The sequence below is a fragment of the Camellia sinensis genome, chromosome 5 (genome assembly GCF_055761805.1).
Source record: "Camellia sinensis isolate YWXY chromosome 5, ASM5576180v1, whole genome shotgun sequence".
NCBI lineage: Eukaryota > Viridiplantae > Streptophyta > Magnoliopsida > Ericales > Theaceae > Camellia > Camellia sinensis.
In genome coordinates, this window is record NC_138965.1 from 202,422,322 (window position 1) to 202,437,985 (window position 15,664).

The following is a 15,664-nucleotide window of genomic DNA, read 5'->3' on the forward strand; positions in this document are numbered from 1 at the left end:
AGAAATTTAACATGGAGATTGCGGCTACACCCATGCGCTAACCTTACCAAAACAAGATGGTTTGGATCCTTTGCAATGACTGTGGAACCAAATCAGAAGTGCAGTTTCACATAGTAGCTGAGAAATCTCCCAACACCAAACAAGAGGAATATTAATTGGAAGGGTTACATGATTGCTTGCTCGCTGATGATTTTTACAGTAGCAATTATCATGATGGAATTGCATCGTTCACTTTGTGGCTCACCTGATTCATGAAAGATTGAGACTCATCCTAGGACTGCGTCTTGTATAGTATATATTCTTGCATCATCTATTTCCATTTTATATTTTTCGTCTCTTGTTTTTCAAGCTTATTAGACACTTTTTTTCCTAACCAATTTTAGTGGAATATATATTTTTTTCCCATTAAAAAAAAAAAAAACAAATAATATACATTTTGTAACGAAGGTTAGAAAGGAAACAATTTATACAACAATCTCTGCCATTTCTCTTTATTTGTTCTCAATGTAGGATTTTACAAATTTGTATATAACCATTCCTCAAGCAACAACATCCAAAGACTCAATTTATTTCTAAATCCTCTCTCAACCATAACCATATTGAACCACTTACAATAAAACCGTATAAGTTCAGTTGTACTTAATAGTCATTAGAGAATATGACAAAAGAAATAGGAAAAAAATAGCAATATCACAATAAGGTCATCCGCCACGAGAGGCTAGTGATTAGAAATGGTGGTCACGGGGAGGCCACCAACAATGGTGACTCAAATAGTAACGATTCCATACATTTTTATTATTGAAATCAATAAAAATATTATAAAGTCAATAAAGAGAATTTATATATATATATATATATATATAATCTATTTCCAATAGCTTAACAAAGACGGGTAAATTGTAGTTTGGGTTTTGCTCCTTTCAATTTCAAAATTTAACATTTATCCAACTCAAACAATTATTTTGTTACAATTAATCCTTTCCGTTCAATTAGAGACTCCCAAAAAATCAAGTGATTTGTAAAACATATAACACACTTACTGAATTTTTAAGAGAAATAATGATCCCGTTTGAGTGTTATGTGCCTTACACAAGAGCTAATTCAATTTAAATCCCTAACAAAATTTTGATAAAAAATGTTAACTGTAACAAAATAATATTTTTAGACAGTTAACAATTAAGTTTTGAAATTCAGGTAGGACAAAATGCAAACAAGTCAATAATTTAAGAAAATTTACTATAATTTACCCTAAAGATAATTTAATTTTCTCAAATTAAAAAAATAAATAAATGAAAACACTTTGGTATTCTCAATTTATTTTTGTATTTAGTGAATTTATTTTTCTCAAATTAAAAAAAAAAATGAAAACACTTTGGTTTTCTCACTTTAGTCTTTTATGTTTTAATTTTGTTAAGTTTGCCCTTCAAATTTTCCATTTGAGTCAAATTGATCCAATGACAAACAATAAATCATTGACAAAATAAATATGGTACTTAAATAAACAATGTCATTTTAGTTCCTAAAATTTAAATTTTATCATTTTTTCCTCAATATTAAGGTTATGTTTAAGCTTCTTTTTCTAATTAAAGTTTGAATAATGCTTGGGACCCCCTTTTGGGGGGTCACCCCCTCACCCCCCTTTGCCACGTGGCGGGTGGTGATTGGAGGAGCAGGAAAAAAAAAGAAAAAAAAAAAGAAAAAGAAAATGTAACCAATGAGAGAGAGAGGGGGTCAAAGGGGGTGGGGGAAAAAGGGGGGATGAATCATTGTTGTTAAAGTTTTAACATCAAACTGACAAAATTCAAAAATTTAGAGACCAAAATGACATGAAATACACCGTTTAAGAACTGTCTATTTTATTACTATTTCACCTTTCATATGGCGGATTTGGAATTAGGTTAATTACACCTTTCACAACTATTGTTTATTAGGGCTGAGCAAGGAATCCGTGAAATCCGTAATCCAATCCAGTCCAATCCAATCCAGTAGGTTTGGATTGATTTTTTGAATCCGTGATTCGATTTCGGATTGAAAAATTAAAAATCCGTAGTTCACGGATTGGTTCCGGATTGAATCCCACGGTTCCGGATTGGAACCGATCCGGACCATATACAAATAGTCTATATTTTTATTATACACCGTCCTGCATAGTATCTTCTCTTATTTCATATAAAACTTAAATCCAAACCTAAACTTGGATAGTATCTTCTTTTATTACTTTTGTTTGCTAGTTTTTAGTGTTAATTTGTAATGGCCTAAATACTTATGGTGGAACTAGTTTCTTTATGGTTGTTTAAATTTTAGAACAGTTTGTCGCTATTATGAAAAGACATGTTGCTATTGTGAAACTAATATTGTGCTATATTTATATTTTTATGAAAATAAAGTGTTATATATATATTTTTGTTATTTAATTATATAAATCCGTGGTCCTAAACCGATCCAATCCGTATTTAAATGGATTGGTTCGGATTGATTCCACGATTTAAACGGATTTAATTGGTTCCAATTTTTCAAGATCCGTAGATAACGGATTGGTTCTGGTTTTACTCCAATCCGGTCCAATCCGGACCATGCTCACCCCTATTGTTTATCCAGCAATACACTCTAGTCCTTCAATTTTATCATTCTATCTAAGGCTTGGTTTGACATATTTGAAAAAAGTCAAAAAGTCACTATCCTATTTAAGTCACATCATTTTATTTAAGTCACACCACCTCTCTAACACATTACTTCAAATCCAATCTAAACCCAACCCATATTTTATTAAAAAAAAATAAAAAAAATGCACTTATTTAGATCAACCCAAACAATTCCTAAATTAAACGTTGTAGTTAGCAATTTTAGCACACTAATAATTCTTCCATCTAAATTAGAAGTTAGCATTAATAATTTTGGCTCTCATTTGGCATGTGAGTTGGAGGGGCTATCAGGTTAAAATAGTCACAAAAATATTTTATTAAAAAAAATAAAAAATACACTTATTTAGATCAACCCAAACAATCCCTAAATTAAACGTTGTAGTTAGCAATTTTAGCACACTAATAATTCTTCCATCTAAATTAGAAGTTAGCATTAATAATTTTGGCTCTCATTTGGCATGTGAGTTGGAGGGGCTATCAGGTTAAAATAGTCACAAAAATATTTTATTAAAAAAAATAAAAAATACACTTATTTAGATCAACCCAAACAATCCCTAAATTAAACGTTGTAGTTAGCAATTTTAGCACACTAATAATTCTTCCATCTAAATTAGAAGTTAGCATTAATAATTTTGGCTCTCATTTGGCATGTGAGTTGGAGGGGCTATCAAGTTAAAATAGTCACAAAAAGACAAAGTAAGTTCAAAAGTCAATAAGACAGAATGTCGCATTCAAACAATAATCATTTCACTTTTTTCTCACAAAAGTCAAAAAAGTCAAAAAATCCATCACAAACGAGAGTTTTTAGCCACGCGCTAAAATAGTTAAAAAGTCAATCCACATCCTTACTTACCAATTGATAGACCAAATTAAAACTATAAGCATTAAAATAAAATTTAAATCAAACTACAAACATAAAAAAAAATATAACTAAATCTTCAAATTGGATTAAATTGACTCAGATTAAATTTTTTAATAACAAAATTCAAAAAAATTAAAAAAATCAAAGCCACAAAAGCACAAATTTTGAAAACCATAAATGAACACCGCATAACCCAAACACAGTCTCTATTTACACTAGGTCTCCCTCCTCTCTTACACTCTCACATAGGAATGGCAACGGGGCGGGGCCGGGGATCACCCTCCCCGTCCCCGATCCCCAATTGTGAAAATCTCTCCGGCCCCGGCCCCGATCCCCGACGGGGAACCTACCACCCTTCCCATCCCCGCCCCCTACTAGGGATCGGGTTTTCTTGACCCCGAAAATTCCCCGCCCCCCAAATCTGTTTCAACACCCCATCATCAACAACAACAACAACAGAATCATCATCATCGACAACGTCAACCGAATCATCAACATCAACATCAACATATCAACAAAAATATCAACAGATTATAAACCAAAAAATAAAAAAAAAATGGACAGATACACAAACAGATTAAAAAATGGACACAAACAGATCTGAGATCTGTGTCACAGAAAGAGAGAGAGAGTGGACGAGAGAAAGAGAGAGATCTGTGTCACAAACAGATCTGAGATCTGCCTCCGACGCCGACGCTTCCCCCTGTACACGATCGGACTACTCCCCTCCGACGTCGACTGCCTCCGACGCTGACTGTCCCTTCGTTATTGCCTCCGACGCCGACTGTTCCTTCGATCTACTGAAAGAGAGAGAGAGGGAAGATAGAATATAGAGAGACGAAGTGGAGAGAGAGAAAGGGTCGGGGCCAGAGAGACAAGAGAGTTAAAAGAGAGAATAGAGTCAGAAAGGGATTAGAGAGTGAGATCTAAAACAACACTAACACAGATATATATTATACATATATATATATATGCATATAATATAAGGGGTTTATTATATATATACATATAAAGGGTATAAATGTAATTTTATTTCGGGGATATTCAGGGATGGGGCCGGGGACGGGGCTGGGGCCGGGCCGAGGCTTGAACACTGATCACCGTCCCCGGCCCGAAACAGATCGAGGATTGATTTTCAAATACCATCTTCTCCCCGTCAGGGGTATTTTTTGGGGAAAAACCGCGTAAATCGGGATCGGGGTCGGGGATCCCCGCCGGGTCGGTTTTAAATTGCTATCCCTACTCTCACAGACTCAAAACCTACGTTAGACTTTCTCTCTCGCACACACAGAATCAAACCAAGGTTTCTCTCTCTCTCTCTCTAAATTGAATTGCTAACTCTAAAATTGATTGAAAAAACAATTTACATAGATCCAATGGCCCAGAATAGAAGAAGACAAAGGAATGCTCAGAGGCAAAGACAAAGGAATGCTCAGAGGCAAAGGGACCTAAAGAACGCAAAGAACACAGACTCTACCATCAACAAGAGGAACTATATGTGCCAAAAATGTAGAAAATGAGACTTTGAGGGTTCATTCACACAATTCAACAAACACGTGTCCTAGTGTCAGGTAGAATTATCAATTAATTTCACATGGTTTAGTTATACTTTATTAATCAATGTACAAACCAGGTGGAAAAGAGCAAAAAGGGAGCAGTGGCTGCAAAGAATGCAGCGACGGCTGAAGCAGCAACAACAGCACGTCACAGCCTTGATTTTTTTAAGCCAACCGTGTGGCCTTAGATGCTTGACACCTGCTTGCTTTGCACCTAAGTAAGCCTTCTTGGAAGAGAGTAAATAGAAATTCACACACACTTAAGATTTCTAGAGAAAAAAATAATTCTAGAGAGAGAAACTCCTGGAGAATGCTTGTTTTGTATTTACTTGGATAGTTTGGATAAATGAGACCCTCCATTTTATATAGACTATAAGGAACATTCTAGAGATACATGGATGGAGAGGATTCTAGATCCTTCTCTCATCTTCTCAAGTATCCTATTCTAGAATATATAAGAATAATATACAAACTTCTAGAATTATATACAATGTTCTACCAATCTCTTGAGTGTTCTAGAGAATTCTAGATTAGTCCATTTAGCCTCAAATTTTATAGCCATTCTCTAGGACTTTTTGCAGGACGTGATACTCTTCCCCATCTAAGCCGGTAATGTCCTCCTCGTGCCTTCTTCACGAAATCTTTGTATTTGTTCTTGGAATTGCCACAAAGCATTCGTTGGTTCCCAACTAGCCTCGCTTTTGGTAGTCCTTTCCACTTGACCAAGTATTCCATGCAAGGATTGAATCACTCGATCAGTCACCATGTATTCCACCTCCTTGTTATAGAGGTTACTATTTGTCGTCAGTGCTCGTGATGACTCTCCTCGGCTTGGGTCTTCCAAGTCGGCATGATAGGATTTCAAGTTGCGCACGTGGAAGACTGGATGAATTTTAAGTCTTAGAGGTAGCTACACTTGGTAGGACACCTTTCCCACCTTCCTTGTGATAGGGAATGGTCCTTTATATATCTGCACCAACCCCTTATACAGCTTCCGTAAAGACTTGAACTGTTGAGGCAATAGCTTGACTAGCACCAAGTCTCCGACTTGAAATTTCACCTTTCGTCTCTTCTTGTCAATCCACTTTTTCATTTTCTTGGATGCCTTGTCCAAGTATGTCCGTGCCACATCAGTCCAGTTATGCCATCCTTTAGCTATCTTGAATGCAACAGGGCTTTTCGCTGTATAGCCCGTCATCACCGTGTGAGGCGTCAATAGTTGTTGACCAGTGGCTAACTCGAAGGGACTGTCCTTTTTAATTTTTAATTTAATTTTTTTATCAACTAAATTAACCATTGCCAAACAGATAATTTTTTTGAGTTGAAATAACAAATAAAGGTTCATTTGAGAATTGACTTTTTTTTTTAATAATCTTTTGATATTTTATAAAAAGACATGAAAAAAATAAGGAAAATGAATAGACTTTATGTAATTGACTTTTGATTAATTTAATCACTTTCCAAATAAGACCTAAGTTATTGTCAAATATAACGATGATAATTGGTGTTTCAAATCTGACTTGACGAAATGGCCAATTTTTTTTTTTTCTCTTTGTTTTTGGGATTCATAGGAATAGATAAAGTTAAAATATTGATCACAGAACCAAGATGGGAACCATTAGTCCCTCCTACAGCTGGCTTGGATCATGTCAGCAACTAATACAAATAAAATAGAACTTGGTTGATCTTCTAGGAACACCAGATGTTAACTGATCATTTGCATCTTAGGTACACTGATAATCATGCTTTTCCGTGATTTGTTAAACTGATCATCATGCTTTTCCATGATTTAGGTAAACTAGCCATCATATCTATGTTTTACACCTACTTTTGTACAAACAAAGATAGTGTACTTAGCCTTAAAGCACATGAAACAAACTGTTAGGTCTCTTGGGGTTGTCAATTCCATGAACAGACAGTTTGTAATGTAATCTAAAGCTTTGTTCTTACTTGCATCGCTTGAGCTTACAATTGGTCGCTCGAGTGAAGATGTGCAACTCTCAGTACTTCAATCAGACCTGCAAAAATACTGGGAGACTCAATTTTGTGCTCAAGTGAGATTTTCATTGCTCAAGCGAAGGCACTTGTGGATTGTCTGCGTACAAGACACACCGCTCGAGCGATTATTTTTGCGCTTGAGCGGTCACCGCAACCCTATTCCCTATAAAGTTGCGCAAAAGACTGTGTTTAGGGTTACAGCTTCCAAATCTACATCCTGAGAGTTTGTGATTGCTTTTGAAGCTTTTTTACTTGTTTCCCTTGATGTCTTTGTGAGATTATCTCATGAGTTAAGTTGATTACAATAAGGGGGTTGTTTGATCATTCTATTCAAAGAGAATTTGATTGGTGGATTACGAAGGTTCGAGCGTGAAGGCTTTGAAGGAGTTCGAAGCGGCTCGTTGTCGTGAATTCAACATGAGTGTTGTGGATTCAACATCAGGCTAATCAATTTTGAGACGAAAGCGTTGGTGAAAGTGGCACAAGTAGTGGAAGACAATTTTACAGCGGGTTTGGTAAATTGTTGGGTAATCTTTTGTATTTTCATTCTTTATAATGGATTGATTAGTGACGTTTCCCCCATAATTTTTTTTATTACAATTGGAGATGCTCAAATTGTAATTTTTTTCATATAAAAATTGTTTGTGTCGATTTATTAATTGTGAAACAATAATCTAAATTACTTTCGTACGTGTTAAATGGTTTAGATCATTAATTTTGATTCTTTGAAATTATTGCAATTTAATCTATTTTGAATTATGAATCAAGTAGGTTTTTCACAAACAAATATGGTTATGGTTACAAAATTAACTCATTTTGGACGGCACAAAATTTGTATAGTCAGGATTTACGGGAGCAGTCCCCAACCATTACATTATTATTATTATTATTATTATTATTATTATTATTATTATTATTATTATTATGGTTTCACACTACAATGTAATATTGGTAGTAGGTAAGAGTCGTAATTACATTACCAAACAATTCAGTTGTGTCATCAAACACTCAAATTATTTTAATAACTTCGAACATCACTCACTCTCTCTCTCTCTCTTACCTAATGTGTTTGATTTGTCAAATATAACCATTTGGTTGTTAATGGAGGTTTCGGATTAGGACCAAGAACTAGATAAAAAATAAGTTTATGAACATAAAAGTAACCACATGTAGTGCAATTTGAATCAAATTGTATCTTTTATGATGGATTTGCACAATCTAAGTGACACTATATACTATATGCTAGATTGACACAATCTAAGTGAAATCATATCATTTATGATGAATTTCATCATGTGATATGAATGGTTAAGATAATTTTTATGGTTAGTTCTGTGATTAATTATACGTCCGTAGTCCTGTTGAAAAAAATAAAGTGTGTAATTTAAATTCATTCTAAGATAGTGCTTAATTCAAACGAATAACTATGGAATAGAATAGAAAGATCATTCATTATTCTAGACCAAATACGACCCAAGTGTGAAAGCCACCATAAGTTGAATTTAAATCAACCACAATTTTTTTTTTTTAATTTAAGTAATTGGAATTCACTATGACCTGGCAACAACATAGAATTTAAATTCACTATGACCCAGCAACAACATAGAACTTTGACCTGTTTGGGAGCTTCTAAGTTCTAACGTAAACATGTTGCCTTGGCAAGCTGGCTGCAACAACTCTTTCGTGGCATCATCAGTGATAAAAATATATATATTTTTAATATTTATTTTTAATCAAACTAATTTCTATTTATTTCAAAAAAAAATCATCAAATATTTTTAAAAATCATACCAAACATGGTCAAAAAAGTTATTTCAATGTTGTTAAGACATTATCCCAACAGTTTTAAGAGCCATACAATAAGGCGTGACAACAACCTTCACTCAAGAACAAGTATAGTTTTGATATAATTTAATAGAACTTCAAATCCATACCTGCCCTTTGGATCCATGATGAAGTATTGATATTTCAGATATTGTTATCACAAAACATTTTTTTATTTTCTTTTTGGCATCTTCTGACTGGCCTATTCTCTGCCCTCTTACTGTATGTGGGCCCCTGTATTTTTAGCCTCTATCTTCTACTTGCTCTATTTTTAGCCTCTATCATGATAATGAAAAGGACCTATTTTCTTAGGAATTTCTAAGTATTAAGGGAACAGTTCTGATTTTGTTTAGTTTAAAGCTACTCAAATCAAATCCATAAAAATATGTTTGAAAGTCTCATGTTACTCAAACCCTGTACATTCTGTTTTTGAAAACAAGATTTTATGATACATAAATCAAATCCTCTCAATTAGAATTGCAAATTAATCGAAATGTTCATGTTCTCATTTAGCTAAACTTGTTTGAGTTTTGAATGGTTTGTTAAATGAACCAAATTTTTAGACTCGCTTAGTATCCGAGCCAAGCTCAAGTAAAGCTAAACTCGACTCTAATAGGCTTATGAACACAATTATATATTAATATATATTTTTAATTATACATGAATATAATTTCATTTATTTATTTTATTTCTCTATTTATGCCTGGTGTTTGTTCAAATTTATTTGATTTATGAAAGTTATTAATCATATGAGCACATTTTTATATTTTTTCTCCATAAACTTCTTCTGCTACTTATTCTTTTTAATAGGCATATTAATTTAGGTTTTAATTTTCTTTTCAAGCTTAAGTTTGACTCGTTTATATGGTTGAGTTGATTTGAATTGAGCTTGGGTTTGTGAAATATTTGGCGAGCCGAGCTTAAATTTGATTCTTTAAGCTCAATTTAAGCTTGCTCGGCTCAATTCAAGCTAGACTAATTTTCAGTAAGTCGAGCTCGTCCTACTTTAAATGCCATGAAAATTAAACGGAAATGCCAAAGTTGGCCCAACTATGCTGCCAGCATTTTCCTCACCGACGATTTATTCATCGTCATCTAGTAATTCAATAGCTATTCATAACTAAAAAATTTAAATCTGTCATCAAATGAAGCTACAAGATACAGTTTTGGAAGAGAACATCCCATCAGATAAAACGTGGGATTTTTTAATTGGTCTCCCTTGAATCCTTCCAACAAAAAGCAATGGAATAATTTATTCAAATTGATGAGAGGATTGAACCAAGCTGTTACAACATTGACATTGTCACAAACTTTCAATATTTTAATTCATTTAAGGTGTCTTATTTATATCAAGAGTAGTTGGGCTTATTTCATCAGAAGATTGAACTCATTTCGACAAAGGATTCGCTCACAACACAATCGGATGGCTTCTTTTGCGATGGAGGATTTTGTTGGGAATGGAGCTCTGAAAGATTTGCTTCCAAAGCTGTTAGAAGAAGGTTGGGATGATGTACCGACCTTGAAGGTTATGAATTCAGAGGATATGGATTCAATAAATATGACTCGACAACAAAAGGTTGTTTGTTTACTATCAAACCCATGTCTTTAATTTTCCAGACCCAGTATTGGTTGTCTAGCAATCGTCTTTAATCCATTTCTTTTATCTTATGATCACTTTGATATTTTCATGATCATCTCTTTGATGAAACTATTCTATACTTTCTCAGAGGAAATTTTTCTAAAGAGTTTTTCCTTAGAAAAAGAAGATTTCAAAGAATGATCAATCATATTCAATTTTCTTGATACTTTCTCACAGGAAATTTTTCTAGTTCTTTCTTTCTCAAGAAAAAGAAGATTTTAAAAATGATCAATCATGTTCATGTTTCTTTGTCACCAAGTTTCTAGGGGCTTGCCATATCATCAATTAGACTCCTATTTTTTTCTCTGCCCCTCTAATTTTTTGGTGTATTACTATTAACCAACATCTAATATATTGATTCTGCTCTACTTCTGAAAAAATTAAATTCATCAAAACAATCTATGACCTCTGAAGGCTCTTCATGGTTGTACTCTAGGATGCAATGGAAATAAGGTCATACCTGCACGATCGGACTCTGATGCAATATGGAGACCAGCTAGAGATCTCTGGGAAATGTCTTCCTGAGCTTCTTGGCTTAAGCGCCGTGGATCTTTCAGCTCAGTTTGGCATGAAGAGAGGCCACATCGCTCGTTTCATGGACAGATCCAGTCCATGTGAAGCAGATCCTTTGCCGGCACTCCCTCCAAGACAAAAAAATCCTGCACCTTCTAGAGACAATAGCATTTACAAGAGTGAGCTTAGTTCTCTCAACACGAGAAAAATGCAGATTATGATGAGATCGTTTGGGAGAAATAGTAACAAAAGTGAAGTACCAGTTGAGCAGACACTGGCTGATTTGAAGATCAAAGAAGGGCATATCTTTAAAGGTATTGTGGCTGCTGCTCCAGCTGAGTCCAGAGCATGTGGCTGTGTAAAGGCTCCCCCAATAGTTGAAAATGTTGCTCCGTACTCTGCAATTGAAAACATCTTGATTCAGAAACTTACTCCGGAGTATAAGATTGGGACACAGCGTTTGGTGAAAACAAAGACTCCCCCAATGAAGGCTATGGAGCTATGGCGTGAAAAACCAGCTGTACTCCTCTGCATCAGGAGACCAGGGTAACTTACCCTCCTCCCTCCTAGATGTCAATCTTTAGAAAAATCTAAAATGAAGCACATGCAGTAACAAAAATCACAATAACAGTACTCTTAGGGCATGTTTGATTGGGTGGATTAGAGCATGGGATTAGGATTATTAATCCGTGGGCCCAATTATCTCATGTTTGTTTTAACATTTTGGTTTAGGATTATTAATCCAATGGATAATTAATCCAACAAATTTGTAGGATTATTAGTAATGGGGTAGGGGTGGGATTATTAATCCAATGGATATTAATCCAATTGGATAGTGAATCCTACACTAATTTAATAGGATTATTAATACTTCACTATTAGTCTTTTGAATCAAACATGACCTAAGGGCATGTTTGATTGGGTGGATTAGAGCATGGGATTAGGATTATTAATCCGTGGGCCCAATTATCTCATGTTTGTTTTAACATTTTGGTTTAGGATTATTAATCCAATGGATAATTAATCCAACAAATTTGTAGGATTATTAGTAATGGGGTAGGGGTGGGATTATTAATCCAATGGATATTAATCCAATTGGATAGTGAATCCTACACTAATTTAATAGGATTATTAATACTTCACTATTAGTCTTTTGAATCAAACATGCCCTTAATGCCTAGACATTGAAAAAAAAAATCCGAATATTAGAGTACATGGAAACTTACATAGGACACCTTTTATTTGGGCTATGTTTCTCTGTTTGGATGGATGGATTCCAAATGAAGTATATGAAGGATTTGAGGTTGAGTTTTCTAAAAATATACGAGATTAAGTTTCAATAGGTGGATTAAGAAACTAAAGAGGAATATAAATTAGAGATAGACAGTATTTTATTATGATCCTTGTAGAACTAGAATCAATAATTTCAAATAGCTACTTTTACGTTGTTATTTCAAATCCATCATGACAAATCTCTCAAATTCAATCTTGAAATCCATATCTATACTATCAAATCTAAATTTTAGTTATTCTCCTTGAATGGGTAGTGCCAAATCATTCTATTTCAAATTCATTAATTCAAACGTAATGTTATGACAATGAAAAAATGCTCTGCTGGCATTTGGAAGAAATGGTACTCTTAAAGAGACACTAACATCTGACATTATAGTTTGTTTGTTTATTTGTTTGTTTGTTTGTATTTTTGCTCTTTTCTTTTTTTTTTCTTTTTTTTTTTCCATAAGAAATGTGAATCAATATCATTATAATTGTGTTCTTTACATGCGTATCGAAAACAGGTGCATCATGTGCAGAGCTGAGGCCCACCAACTTTATGTAAAAAAACCGATATTTGATGCACTTGGGGTTCAATTATATGCAGTTATTCACGAACACATAGAGGCTGAGGTATCTCACTAACTCTTTTAATTTATTCTCCTTTCAATCAATTTAGGATTGTTTATGAAAAACAAGTATGAAGCCCTTCTGGCTTTGATGGTTCCAGGTTAATGACTTCTGGCCTCGATATTGGGGTGGTGTTGTACTCTACGACAAAGGCATGGAATTTTTCAAAGCTCTTGGTGGCGGGAAGCTGCTCAAGGACAAGTTCATATCAGGATTTCTGTTCAACCCTCGAGCTATTGCAAATTACAAACGGGCAAGAGCAATGGGAGTGGAGCAAAATTTCAAGGGCGAAGGTGAAATAAAAGGAGGACTGTTTATAGTTGGCAAAGGAAAGAGTGGAATTGCATACCAGTTTATAGAGAGAAATTTTGGAGACTGGGCACCTTCTACTGAAATCATTGAGATCTGTACTCAGTTATAGGTAATTTATAAATCACTGACACTTCAAAATAGGTGTTGTAGTCATGTTGGACATATATGGGACATAGACAAGGTAGGGACACATATGGGACAAGCCATTAATAATTATTTTTAGGGGGCATGGCCGGGATACAACAAGGACTTGTTTTGATTTTTCAAAACTAATTTCGCGAGTCATATTATAATATTTGAAAACAGAAGATTGAAAACTCATATCAAACCATTGACAATGCAACACAAATCAATCATAATTGTGGAGTTAAGCGACTAGCTTCTAACAATCCCTAGAGCCCAACGCAACACAAATCTCGTCTTTGGCTAATTTAAATTTAGTTTTTATATTAAATTAGAGTTAGTTTTATTAATTTTGATTTTTTATGGATGTAATATTTATATAAAGAGCAAACAAAAGTATATTATTTGTCGTATCCCTGCCATGACTTTGTCCTTTTTCTTTTCTTGAAATCACCGTGCCATGTGTCCCGTGTGTCCTGTGCATACTTTCAATAATCCGGAACTGCAGCTTCTCTCCTGTAAAGATTCAATTCAAGTTGGCCTTTCTTCTTCCTTGTGCAGAATCTACAGCCAAGTCCGAGCGGGACAAAATCATCACAAGAGTATGAATAAGTATGGACCTTTTTATTCTTCCAAGTATGTTGCAGACTTAGAATTTTCAAATAACTTATCTTCATTGTAATCTAGCATATTTAGAGAACTGATTGTTTAATTCTCTTGTATTTACAATAATAGATATTTGTTTGTCATATATATTCTAGCACATTTTAATTTTTGGTCTCCATGGAAACTTATGTATTCATTGATCTAGTGAAAAAGTAGACTCTTACCTTGTCTCAAAGTACTCCACCAAAGGCATATCGATTAATTTCAGCATTTTTAAGCATGCATGCCCTCCATTCAGATTAGCTGATGACCAGTTCATCGATAGAATTACCAGAGAGGCTTCCTTTATATCCCAGTCTTGTTTCGACACACCAACTAAATTTTACTATAAGATATTGCCCGAGATCAAACCTAGAATCGAGTTTTAATCTCATAGTAATGTTTGTTGCAAGTGTTGTTGCAAAGATACTAGCCATCTACTACAGCTTCCATGGGAAATAAATCCGATTTCTCAAGCGAAAAGGGTGGGAATACTTAATGAGACACATCATACTGATTCAAAGGTTTCTCATAATGCCCTCATCATCAAATTTAAACACTCAGCAAACCTTCTGATCTCATTTTCCTAAACATTACAATTCTGCCTTCTCTCTCCAGTCCATTTGAGTCCATAAAATTGAATCATTTTCAGGCAGACCACAAAACTTTTTCTTCGAGTCATCAACCATCCCACATCTCAAAACATCCATAATCATCATACTACATACATAACCAGAGACTTCTCACGGGTAATTCAACAAAAAATTCGCATTACATCAATAATTAACCTGGTATTGGAGTACTTATCCCACAAAATACATAGGACCCAAAACCAAATTTCACTTTTTGACCATGAATTTGCCTACCCAAATCATTGATGACAGCACAAGCATTATCGAGAATGTAATCCGATTCAAATTCATGTGTCCATCCTTCAACACCAACTTATAACCCCAAATAACCAAATTCCAAGAAACCATCTTGACGTAGCATTTGATTGAAGCTCTCTTTCATTTTGGAAACCTAGCCAGACTTCGAGTATGGGGAGAGGATGGTGTTTTATGAGAAGAGGTTTGGTTGAGGAATTTGGTCGAACACATGACGTGCATAAGTTAAATTGTCCAATTTACTACCTATGGTGATGAGATTGTTCTAGAGAAAAGTATGTGTCATGGCTTTGAGTGGCAATGATGCTTCTTTGCTCGTATATCTGGTAATGGGGAAATTATACAATACTCCTTAAACTTCATGTGGTCATATTTCAAACCAATCACCAATTACTTAGTCTCATATTGTACCCCCACTCCCAACATAAATTGTAGCCCCTATCCCTCTCCACCAATCAAAACCTTATGGAGCACCACGTGTCCACACTCCGAGAGTACTGAATAATTACCCTTGGTAACGGGCTTTGAAATAGAGTTTGAGTAACGATCACTAGTAGCATCAAAAAACTGTTAACTTACTGCGAAAGTTAAGCATATTAACTTGCTCGTGGGCGGCCCAGGATGGACCCGACCCGTTTGGGCCTGGGGCCCAGCCCGAGTTCTTAGGCTAGGGTCTGGCCATCATTTTGAAGCCGGGCCTCAAACCTAGTGTCTTTTTTAGTAAAAAATAATAAATTTTTAGTTGAAACAATTTTTAAAAA

General features: G+C 34.7%; 1 protein-coding gene and 1 long non-coding RNA gene across 5 annotated transcripts in view; one reads left to right on the forward strand and one right to left on the reverse strand.

Moving 5' to 3' along the window:
• Positions 1-11,431, reverse strand: part of LOC145791149 (uncharacterized) — a 38,897-nt gene extending 27,466 nt beyond the window's left edge. For 2 of the 4 annotated variants that reach the window (XR_014330861.1, XR_014330860.1), the window contains exons 1-2: positions 11,295-11,431; positions 10,982-11,189 (exon numbers count right to left, since the gene is read on the reverse strand). This is a non-coding gene — a long non-coding RNA (uncharacterized LOC145791149). Of the gene's footprint in view, positions 1-2,691; positions 4,305-4,432; positions 6,243-10,981; positions 11,190-11,294 lie in introns of those variants that run through there. The other 2 variants (XR_014330862.1, XR_014330859.1) reach the window with 2 other exon arrangements.
• LOC114323249 (uncharacterized) lies at positions 9,908-14,122 on the forward strand. The gene is made up of 5 exons (XM_028270794.2): positions 9,908-10,458; positions 10,958-11,580; positions 12,831-12,939; positions 13,037-13,357; positions 13,933-14,122. Exons 1-4 carry the CDS (start codon positions 10,147-10,149, stop codon positions 13,355-13,357), a joined length of 1,365 nt encoding a protein of 454 aa, XP_028126595.2. The 5' UTR covers positions 9,908-10,146; the 3' UTR covers positions 13,933-14,122.
• The last annotated feature ends 1,542 nt before the right edge of the window (positions 14,123-15,664 follow it).